Raw genomic sequence first — 12,155 nt, forward strand, 5'->3', positions numbered from 1 at the left:
AAACTTTCTTGTTACACTATACAGCAATAAAGGATGAATTTACATAGCATTAGCTGTTCCACAAATAAATTTTGATGAACTTCAATTTCAATTGCAGGGCTGGATCTAAACTATCACTTACCCTACCACTTACCAGACGTTCAAGTAACATTAACAGGACCTCCGGGAACACTAAACTGTCCCTCACCATGTACACAGCCTTCAAGACAACGATGTTACTGTCCTATATGTGGAAGGACACTTAGTCAAAGAAGGTAAAGAGGTATATCTTCTTTAAGAAAAATTTGATTAATAAACCATGACCTTATATATTCGTTCTGCCAGTGTTTTTTGAGAAAGCAAACCAAAATTGAAGAAGTAAAGTACTGTATACGTTTGGCAAGGGTGACAGCACTGCTGTTGAAACAGCACAGAGTACATCACTCTGAATGAATTCCAGTGTACATCCCATTTGCATTTAAAACAAAATACTGAAGCTATCCATTTCATATAATACAGGCAGTCACCGGTCTAAGTTAATGCCATCTGGTTTTATGGCGCTTGTCTAGCACCATAAAATCAGCAATTTATGGCACTATAAAAGGCCAAGTTCTGGTCATCAACGCCATAAGGTTCTGATAATAGAGTTATGGCGCCATAACATACCTAACAGACGCACATTAACCAGTTATTGGTGCCATAATTCGCTGAGTTTCAGTTAATGGCAGTTTTCACTTATCAGCACCCTGCCAAGAACGGAACCTCTGCTGATAACTGGAGACTGCCTATACAGTAAAAGTACAATCCATAATTTTACAAATACTGTATCATAAAGAACTCTGATGATGAATGAAGATCCTAATCAAAGCTGCTCTTGCCTACTAATTGTTGCTAAACCATGATAAATAACAAGAAAGATTGGAAGGTATTTGATCTATACCAGAGTACCGGGTAGTCATCAGACAACAGAATATGTGTCCACAAAGTACTGTATCTGTTTGTTTAAACATCAGCAAACTAACATATCCATCTTCAAGGAACTTCTGCAAGATATGTAAATGCTGTACTGTAATTGTTAAATCATAGAAGAGGTACCATTTTCATACAGCCAAAGGAATACAAATCAATTTACATAAGAAAGTTTATCTTTAGTTGTCGCTGTGTGAAACTGCTAAACTGTCTTATGTTTCACTCTTTTGTTTTTTGGTGGGGCTGGGAATTCTAGTGCAAATAAGTCATTATATTATGGGGCCTATGAAGGTTGGAGGTGACAACAAACCGAAAAGAAAAGTATAAAGGAAAAACAATAAAGCTTAAAAAGAAACATACTAAGAGCCAAAAGTGGTTTCCATATCACTGATCTTGCTATAGAGTTTCATATTCAGATCTACATTTTCTTCAATATTTCAATGCAAAGAAAGCACCAGAGGAGCCAGTGTTGTCAAGGGAATGGAGGCTGTTAAAACACAAATTTATCAGAGAACTGAAGTGGTCGATATTTTTTTGCTAAATTAAATATATGAAAAAGTTAACCAATGTTAGTGTTTCTGAGGCCATCATTGTGAAAAGCCAAGACAACTAGTACAAGTTGATTTCTTGAAAACCACCCCTAGAGGGGGAGCTGATACAGGTAGTATGCACGTATTCAAAGCCAGTCATGGGTGGTTTGGAACATTCAGGAAGAGAGATGGCATACACATTGTGGTGAAGCATGGGGAGACTGCAAGTTCTGACAAAGATAATGCTGAGAATCATGTTAAGAAAGTTTAAGGACTAATTAAATGTGGAAGGTTTTATTCCCCAAAAAAAGTGTTCAATTGTCATGGGAATTGGAAAAAATGTCTATCAGGATCAACATCACAGAGAGAAGTAATAACCAGGAAACATATTGCTGAGCACAAGAATGCCACTTAAATTTACACACTCCAAGTAATGTACAATACAATAATGGCACTGGATTGGGGGTTTAAAGTTGTTTTTAACTAGAAATAAGGTACTCTTACTAAAATCAATTGATCAGGCTTCTCAAAATGGCATCTTCAGGATGCTGCTTGCATGGAAAAAGGTAACCATCCAGATATTAAGAGTAGAAGCTCATCCTGAAGAACGCTCCAGCCTTGTTAAATTTTCTGGGTTATGTATGACATCTCTGAAGAGTATTTGTCACACCCAACAGCCAATACCAACGAGCATTTTCCTCAAGAAACTTTCCCTACATAGCCCATTTCCATTTCTAGACCTGGCATATGGCAAAGAAAGAAATGTGGGGACTTCTTAAGGGCTTCCATAAAAGAAATCTTATTCTGAGTAGGAAGAGGCCTTTAGGAGATTTTTTATTCCAAAGTAGGGATACTCTAATGAAATTATCTTTCCATTCGGGGAACTTATCACTCTTTAAGATATCTGGAAAATACAATACTTTAAGGAGATTCTGACTCCAAAGTAAGGCTACTCTAAGGAAATTAGCTTTCCATTTAGAGAAAACATATACATAGAGTCAGGGACCCTGGTCCTATTTGCAGGGGGTTAGGTACCACAACCACTCGCGAATACCAAAAATCTGTGATATATATTGGAACCCCTCTAAAAACACTTAGGATAAAACCCCTGTATTCATGGGGGATGTGTACCAAACATTCCACCTCCCACACTTTGAACAACTAGAATCCACAAATACTTAAGAGCCCTCATGAAAATGCTTAAAATTGCCTATTTTGTTAATTAAAATTCAAGCAAAACTCATTAAAAATGATTATATACCTGGTTTTTTTTATAAAATAGTTTTATCACAAAAAAGTGCATTCAGTCATGAAATTGACATGGAAACTACAGTAATTATGGATATTTCTCATAGAAAAATGCTGCAAATATGTGAATTTCCAGCGAATAATGGATAGATATGGTCCATAGAGAAATCCGTAAATACTTGAGTCAGCTAATGTCAAGAACATATATATACAGGGGTACACTGTATAACTGTATTTTAATAGCTGGAACATCAAATACCCCCTCTAAAAATGCTTAAAACTGCCTATTTTTATGTTATTTATGTGATTAAATAATTTTTTTGGACGAAAAAATTTATTTAGTCACAAAATAACATGAAAATACAGTAATCACTTAATGTTTTTTAGGAAAAAGTCTGCAAATTATGGTACCCATTTTTCCGAGATTTATAGAAAAAATGCATTATAGAAAAATCCCCGAATACCTGAATCAGCAATTACTGAACTGTGAATAAGTGGGGGTCCACTGTACCTCTTCCAAGATCTCTGAAAAGTAAAAAATTTCACTATAAAAATGCCATTTTTATAATAAAATAAATTTTTATATATACTTACCAAGTGATTACATAGCTATAGTTTCTAACTAGTATGGCAGTTAAAATTTGAAATCCATGGTAGCGATTCTTTTGTTTTGGTTTCACTAAGTAGCCCGGCCACTTTCGGGAAAGAGAGGAACAACTAGGCAAAGCCTTTATTTGTGCCTTAATGAAACAAAAACCCTAAATGAGCCATAGAAACCTCACTCAACTCGAATTTATGATAAAATCGTAATTCCAGGCTGGCAATGGCATTGGGGGAGTTAACATGGGAGCTCGGTAGGGGTTCAGGTGGTGCAATAGAAGAACTGAGAATAGGAGGCATAGAAGGAACAGATACAACATGTAAATCAATACTACTAGCAGATTCCTGACTAACTGGAGCCTTATTGTCTTCCAAATCATCCCCTTTCTTAATCTATCCCTTTCTAATTTAGAAAGATAAGAATCAAGTATCTTCCATTTCTTAGGAACCCAGTCTACACATTTTTCGCATGATAAAGTCACAGAACAAGTTTGACCCTTACAAGTAACACAAATTGTCTGCCTATCATACTTCTCAAAAGTAATACCCCAATCTTACGTGATTCAAGTTGTGTGAATTCACAACAGCGCGAACTTATCATAGGAACCTAACTAATTATCATAAGTGAATATTTCACAGGTATGCACATGCAAACGCAGCATTTTTGAATCCTGGAGAAACTCTGCAAAAGTGTTTAATTTTTTGTAAATTATAAGTGTCCAAGCTTTTATGTGTAAATTAAATAACATTATATAATAAGAATAATAATGTCTCTCTTTTACGGAGATGAGAGAATTTTTAAAGTACATGAATGTACTAAGTTTAATATTTTTAAATATAATAATAATAAAAATAATAATAATAATAATAATAATAATAATAATAATAATAATAATAATAATAATAATAATAATAATAATAACTGGAAAGGGAAATGGCACACGACAACGAATTACACGAAGACGAACTGAGAGACGATGCCACAGAAGACGACAGGGAGGATGAGGTATCAAACAACGACACACGAAGAAACACCAACGAAGTAACAGAGAGGACGGAATGGGTAGAAAAGATTAGACAATGGATGGAGCCAGATACAGAGAGAACAAAGATCCCCTCCATGGAAGCCTACAACACCAAGAAATTAAGGGAGAAAACAAGTGAGGTCAATGAAATAATGGGCATAATACACACCACCAGTATCACAGAAACAAATAACTTGGTATATGCAGGAGCAAGATTAGTAGCAGAACTGATGGGGATTCGAACACCAACACCACCAGCACAACCAACCCAACAGAAACCAAAACAGCAACCTCCTTGGAAAAGGCGCCTGGAAAAGCAAATCATGGTGATGAGATCTGACTTGAGTAAACTGAAAGAGATGACAGAAAAAAGGCTAAGAAGCAAGAAAACAAGGGAGGAACTCAACGAGAAATACAAAGTACAAGAGAGGGGACTAAACAACACAATAGAAGATGTAAAACAGAGGCTTAAGGCCAAAGCACATAAGATCCAACGGTACATGAACAGGAATAAGGGATACCAACAGAACAAACAATTCGGAACCAACCAGAAAAGACTATACAGCCAACTAAGAGGGGAAGACAACTACCCAGAAATTCCTGAAGCCGAACCAAGTAAGAGACTCTGGGAAAACATATGGAGCAATCCGGTATCACACAACAAACATGCAACATGGCTCCAAGAAGTCAAGGAAGAAGAAACAGGGAGAATAAAACAAAGATTCACAGAGATCACGACAGACACAGAAGAAAATGCCAAACTGGAAAGCCCCAGGTCCCGATGAAGTCCATGGATACTGGCTCAAAAACTTCAAGGCCCTACACCCACGAATAGCAGAACAACTCCAGCATTGTATCTCAAATCACCATGCACCCAAATGGATGACCACAGGAAGAACATCCTTAGTACAAAAAGACAAGAGTAAGGGAAATATAGCCAGTAACTACAGGCCTATCACCTGCCTACCAATAATGTGGAAGTTACTAACAGGTATCATCAGTGAAAGGCTATACAACTACCTAGAGGAGACAAACACCATCCCACACCAACAGAAAGGCTGCAGAAGGAAGTGTAGGGGCACAAAAGACCAGCTCCTGATAGACAAAATGGTAATGAAGAACAGTAGGAGAAGGAAAACCAACCTAAGCATGGCATGGATAGACTATAAGAAAGCCTTCAACATGATACCACACACATGGCTAATAGAATGCCTGAAAATATATGGGGCAGAGGAAAACGCCATCAGCTTCCTCAAAAATACAATGCGCAACTGGAATACAATACTTACAAGCTCTGGAATAAGACTAGCAGAGGTTAATATCAGGAGAGGGATCTTCCAGGGCGACTCACTGTCCCCACTACTCTTCGTAGTAGCCATGATTCCCATGACAAAAAGTACTACAGAAGATGGATGCCGGGTACCAACTCAAGAAAAGAGGCAACAGAATCAACCATCTGATGTTCATGGACGACATCAAGCTGTATGGTAAGAGCATCAAGGAAATAGATTCCCTAATCCAGACTGTAAGGATTGTATCTGGGGACATCAGGATGGAGTTTGGAATAGAAAAATGTGCCTTAGTCAACATACAAAAAGGCAAAGTAACGAGAACTGAAGGGATAAAGCTACCAGATGGGAGCAACATCAAACACATAGATGAGACAGGATACAAATACCTGGGAATAATGGAAGGAGGGAATATAAAACACCAAGAGATGAAGGACACGATCAGGAAAGAATATATGCAGACTCAAGGCGATACTCAAGTCAAAACTCAACGCCGGAAATATGATAAAAGCCATAAACACATGGGCAGTGCCAGTAATCAGATACAGCGCAGGAATAGTGGAATGGACGAAGGCAGAACTCCGCACCATAGATCAGAAAACCAGGAAACATATGACAAATACACAAACCACTACACCCAAGAGCAAATACGGACAGACTATACATAACACGAAAGGAAGGAGGGAGAGGACTACTAAGCATAGAGGACTGTGTCAACATCGAGAACAGAGCACTGGGGCAATAATCCTGAAAACCAGTGAAGACGAGTGGCTAAAGAGTGCATGGGAAGAAGGACTAATAAAAGTAGACGAAGACCCAGAAATACAGAGACAGGAGAATGACAGACAGAACAGAGGACTGGCACAACAAACCAATGCACGGACAATACATGAGACAGACTAAAGAACTAGCCAGCGATGACACATGGCAATGGCTACAGAGGGGAGAGCTAAAGAAGGAAACTGACAGCGGCACAAGATCAGGCCCTAAGAACCAGATATGTTCAAAGAACGATAGACGGAAATAACATCTCTCCCATATGTAGGAAGTGCAATACGAAAAATGAAACCATAAACCACATAGCAAGTGAATGCCCGGCACTTGCACAGAACCAGTACAAAAAGAGGCATGATTCAGTGGCAAAAGCCCTCCACTGGAGCCTGTGCAAGAAACATCAGCTACCTTGCAGTAATAAGTTGGTACGAGCACCAACCTGAGGGAGTGATAGAAAACGATAGGCAAAGATCCTCTGGGACTATGGTATCAGAACGGATAGGGTGATACGTGCAAATAGACCAGACGTGACGTTGATTGACAAAGTCAAGAAGAAGTATCACTCATTGATGTCGCAATACCATGGGACACCAGAGAGTTTGAAGAGAAAAAGAGGGAAAAAATGGATAAGTATCAAGATCTGAAAATAGAAATAAGAAGGATATGGGATATGCCAGTGGAAATCGTACCCATAATCATAGGAGCACTAGGCACGATCCCAAGATCCCTGAAAAGGAATCTAGAAAAACTAGAGGCTGAAGTAGCTCCGGGCCTCATGCAGAAGAGTGTGATCCTAGAAACGGCACACATAGTAAGAAAAGTGATGGACTCCTAAGGAGGCAGGATGCAACCCGGAACCCCACACTATAAATACCACCCAGTCGAATTGGAGGACTGTGATAGAGCAAAAAAAAAAAAAAAAACAACAATAATAATAATAATGGGGACAGTTTTCCGTGTCGAAAATGAAGACAATGGTTGCAGATCCACAATAATATCGCATGTGAGTATATGGTCTTTAATGGATGTTAAAAGCTTTCGAACCTTGTGCTAGGTTCATCTTCAGTCAAGTGAACATCATGACTTTAAAAATTCATAGAAGCAAACTTCTGAACAGGACAATTCTACAACGAAGAGTGCAGATGAAGGAAGCGCTCAACAACCCAACTGGGTAATTCTGTTGATGTTCGAATTCCTGTTTGCTATTCTGCTGGAACGTCTTGTGGGCTGTGATGATGTTGCATGGTGATGGTGCAAGATGCAACAGGAGTTCAATAGGAAACTTAAGAAAATTGCCAACACGCTCCTTGTTACAGCACATAAACAACTAATCATTACTAAGATATCCTCCAAATCCCCAAATGTGCCTTATTTTTACGGAGTACCCAAAATAACATAAACCAGGATGTCCTCTGAGACCAATTGTTGCTACATCATGATCACCACAGAATAACCTAGCTGTTTGGCTCACTCAAGTACTCAGCAATTTACTAGGAACATTTTCCAATGCTCACCTTCAACATTCACATCAATTCATCCAGTGCGTCAGGGAGTTGGGATGTGTCAACGGCAGTATGGCCAGCCTTGATGTTACAGCTCTGTTTACAAATGTCCCCTTAGACTATGTAATAACTAATCTAAAAGAAGAACATGATCTTGGCAACATTAGTTTTCCTATTCCAATAGACCAATTCTTTGCACTTAAATTATGCATAACCTCAACAGTGTTCCAATTCAATAACCAAGGATTTGCTCAAAGGGAAGGTGTAGCTATGGGTTCCCCCTTGTTCCCCAGTACTTGCAAATCTATGTATGGAGTTTGTTGAAAAGGAAATCTTAAACAGGTGTGATAATACAATAAAACCATTGCTCTGGGTTAGGTATGTAGACGACATTTTCATTGTCATCTGAAGAAACAATCAGAACTTAAACAGATTATTAGAAATAGCCAACAGTATTCTCCCCTCCATAAAATTCACAATAGAAAGAGAAGTAGATTACAAGCTACCTTTTTTGGACATACTAGTCGTTAGAGATCACAATAATCATAAATTTAAATTCTCTGTGTATCGCAAAGCAACCAACTCTGAAAGTTACATACATTTTTATTCATTCCATGCCAATAACATTAAGAGCAATGTAGAAATGAACTTTGCCCTACGTGCATTTAAAATATGCCAGAAAGATACTAAATAGTTTTCAAATACCCCAACACGATTAGCCATAAACTAATTACAAATAACAATAACGACAAGAATACTGTCATTCCAGGTGCTTACAAAATCCCCTGTCAAGACTCTAAGGGAAAATATTTTTGGGAAAGTGGAAGAGGACTACCGACCCGATTAAGGGAACACAAACATGCATATGCTCTACATGCACAGAACAATGCAATAGTTTCCCATGCTTTAAGAACAACCACAGACCGAATTGGGATGGATCTAACAGTTTTTAAAAATAACAATACCCAAACAAGAAGACTAGTGGAAGGCGCACCATAAACTTAGGGGAAGCTTTTTATTGAAAAAAAGTCGTTCGTTGGAGAAGACCCATTAGTCAATTTTTACATTCTTAAAAACTTTGTTAAAAAATTTTATTATAAGACAAGCTCTCGTTTTCCTCTGTCTGTTGCTGCCCCCTCTTCTGCTCTCCTCCCTCAGACAGATTACAGCACGGGGGATGTGACATCCAGCAATGTTGCAGCTGTGTCGCCAAGGGAACACCATGAACATCATCACAGCCCATAAGACGCTCCAGCAGAATAGCAAACAGGAATTTGAACATCAACAACGGAATTACCTAGTTGGGCTGTTGAGCGCTTTTTCATCTGCGTTCTCGTAGAATTGTCCTGTTCAGAAGTTTACTTCGACAAATTTTTAAAGTCATAATGTTCACTTGACTGAAGATGAACCTAGTACAAGGTTCGAAAGCTTTTAACATCCATTAAAGACCATATACTCACATGCGTTATTACTGTGGACCTGCAACCAATAATAATAATAATAGTAATAGTAATAATGATAATAATAAAAATAATAATAATAAAACTGTAATTACAAAATTGTACATATAAAAAATTCTTTCCCTTCATCTTTCTTTTCAACTCCGGCAGAAGCTCTTAGTCCAGAGCTGTCAAATAAGTCAAGTAATGTCACAGGCGGTGAAGTGTTGCCGATTAGCAAGTCAATGACTTTTACACAATTTTCTCTCTCTCCATAAATACGTAATCTTCTCACACTCCTATATTTTTACCAACCATTTATTTCTTTTTTAAAGGCAATGTATTAAGTTTAACTTTTTAAATGGAATTACTTAATTTATATATAGGTATAATATATATATATAATATATATAATATTAACTATATTTTAAACTATTTATATTGATTATGGTATATTAGCGTATATATAATATTATTTTACTATATTATATTATATATATATAATATAAATTAATATACTATATATATATATATATAATATATATGTGTGTGTGTGTATATATATTATTATAGATTCTTATATATATATATATATTATATATATATATTATTATATAATTAAGTAATTCCATTTAAAAGGTTAACGTTAATACAATTGCCTTTAAAAAAGAAACAAAAATTGGTTATAAAAATAAAATAGGTGTGTGAGAAAGATTACGTAATTTATGGAGAGAGAGAAAATTGTGGTAAAAGTCATTGGACTTGCTAATCGGCAACACTCCACCGCCTGTCATATTACTTGACATATTTGACATGTATATGATATGTATATGTATATATATGTATATATATATATATATATATATATATATATATATATATAGAGATATATATATATATATATATATATATATATATATATATATATATAATATGTATATATATATGTATATATATATATATATATACATATATAATATATATATATATATATATATATATATATATATATATATATTATATATATATACATATATACATATCATATACATATAACATATATATATATATATATATATATATATATATATATATATATATATATGTATGTATGTAAGTATATATATATTTTTTTTAAATATACAACTGACCTGTCAGTTACATACATAGCTATATTCTCTGATGTCATGACGTCACGACAGATTTTCAAAAACTCGCGGCAATCGCCGACAGTTGGTCAGGTGATCGTTACCTGTACGCCCTCTAGATAGTTACCTGGAAACCTCAGATTTTCTCTGCCGCCCGAGCCGGCAACATTATCGTTGTTGGCTCTTCGATAGGATTTTCGCTGCTCACTAGAGTATTTCATCAATTGGTGAAGTATTGTTTTGGCTTTCGCTGTTATTGACTTGGATTGAATTAAGATCTTGTTTTGGATTACTCATTTAACAATGTCGGACTCTGGAATTGTTTATCGAGTCTGCAGTAAGGGGGGGTGCAGAGTTAGACTTCCAAAAGCTTCTCTTGATCCCCACACACTTTGTGTGAGTTGTAGAGGTCGTATTTGCACAATTGAGGATAGATGTGAGGAGTGCATGATTTTGAGTGATAAAGAATGGAAGGAGTTGGACAGGTATGTCCGTAAACTTGAAAGAGATAGGGTTAGAAGAACCAAGAGTTCCCTTTCCCGTTCATCTATTAGTCAGGAAGTAGTAGACAACCCCATAGTTCCTTCTCCTGTTCCTACTGAATGTCCCTTAGTAGAGGTGGCAGCTCCCGAACCTGTCATCGAGTTGGGGGCGAAAGACTCGTGTATTGCAGGTATTCAAGCTGTACTTGAGAAAATGGGGCAGCAAATTGCCTCTCTAACTGAGCAAGGCAATCGTACCTGGACAATTGTAAGTGCATTGAGTGCTGGTACAAAAAATCAGTGTCAGTGACAAATCAAGGTTAGTGTCAGTGTAGTGGAGGGTGCGTCCGATCAGTCCTGTCGCGCTCCTAGACCTAGACCTCTTACAAGCTCCCATACCCAAGGGAGACGTAAAGTCGAAAGTCGAAGGGAGGCGAGAGGCTCTGGTATCCGGTCGGGCGTGCCCTCAAGCAAACCTGTTGACGCCTCCCAGGTAGCTTCAGACAGCCATAGAAAAGGCGTGTCAAGTGCTTTTGGTTCGTCCTCCGACAACGTCTCCCCTCGTCGAGGTTGGCGGAGCTCCACGTCTTCTCGACCTCTCAAGAGGAAGTTACCTCGAGGTGATGCGGTCGCGTCTGTTGAGCAACTCCCGGGCTGCAGTCACTGGAGTTCTCCGGAGAGGTTTTTGTCATCGGAAGCTTCCCCAGCTAAACAGAGCAAGGTAGTAATGACTCCCGCCTCTCCTGTTGCTCACGCTCCCAAGGTTGTTAGCATAGATTGCAGCTTAGCAGCTCCATCGCTGCACGCTCTTCATCCGCCTTCTGATTGGGAGGAATCGCCAAACGAGTTTCCTTCAAAGCCCCAGCGTCCTCAGGAATCCTTAGCTGAATTTACTCCGCCTGTTAGAGATCGTGCGGACGAATCGGACGCGACATCTTTGTCCTCTATCAAGGATATGCTGCAAGGAATGCAGCGGCAGCTGTCAGCACTGATGGGAAGGCTGCAAGAACCGAAGCGTCAGCATGACGCTCCAGGACATATGGAGACTTCGCTGAGCGTCAGCAGCAAGAAGCGCGCGGACAAGCGTGACGCTCGCAAAGCACACAAGCATGACGTGCACGCGCGTCACACTCCCGAGCATGACGCCAGTGCGTGTGCAAGGAATGAACG

General features: G+C 38.1%; 1 protein-coding gene across 3 annotated transcripts in view; it reads left to right on the top strand.

Moving 5' to 3' along the window:
- The window catches only part of LOC135217747 (uncharacterized), a 135,144-nt gene that overhangs the window by 60,218 nt on the left and 62,771 nt on the right, over positions 1 to 12,155 (top strand). For all 3 annotated transcript variants that reach the window (XM_064253756.1, XM_064253754.1, XM_064253755.1), the window contains exon 3: positions 98 to 254. In XM_064253756.1, coding sequence (XP_064109826.1) covers positions 98 to 254 — 157 coding nt within the window. The remainder of the gene's footprint in view (positions 1 to 97; positions 255 to 12,155) is intronic.

This window comes from Macrobrachium nipponense, chromosome 7 (genome assembly GCF_015104395.2).
Source record: "Macrobrachium nipponense isolate FS-2020 chromosome 7, ASM1510439v2, whole genome shotgun sequence".
NCBI lineage: Eukaryota > Metazoa > Arthropoda > Malacostraca > Decapoda > Palaemonidae > Macrobrachium > Macrobrachium nipponense.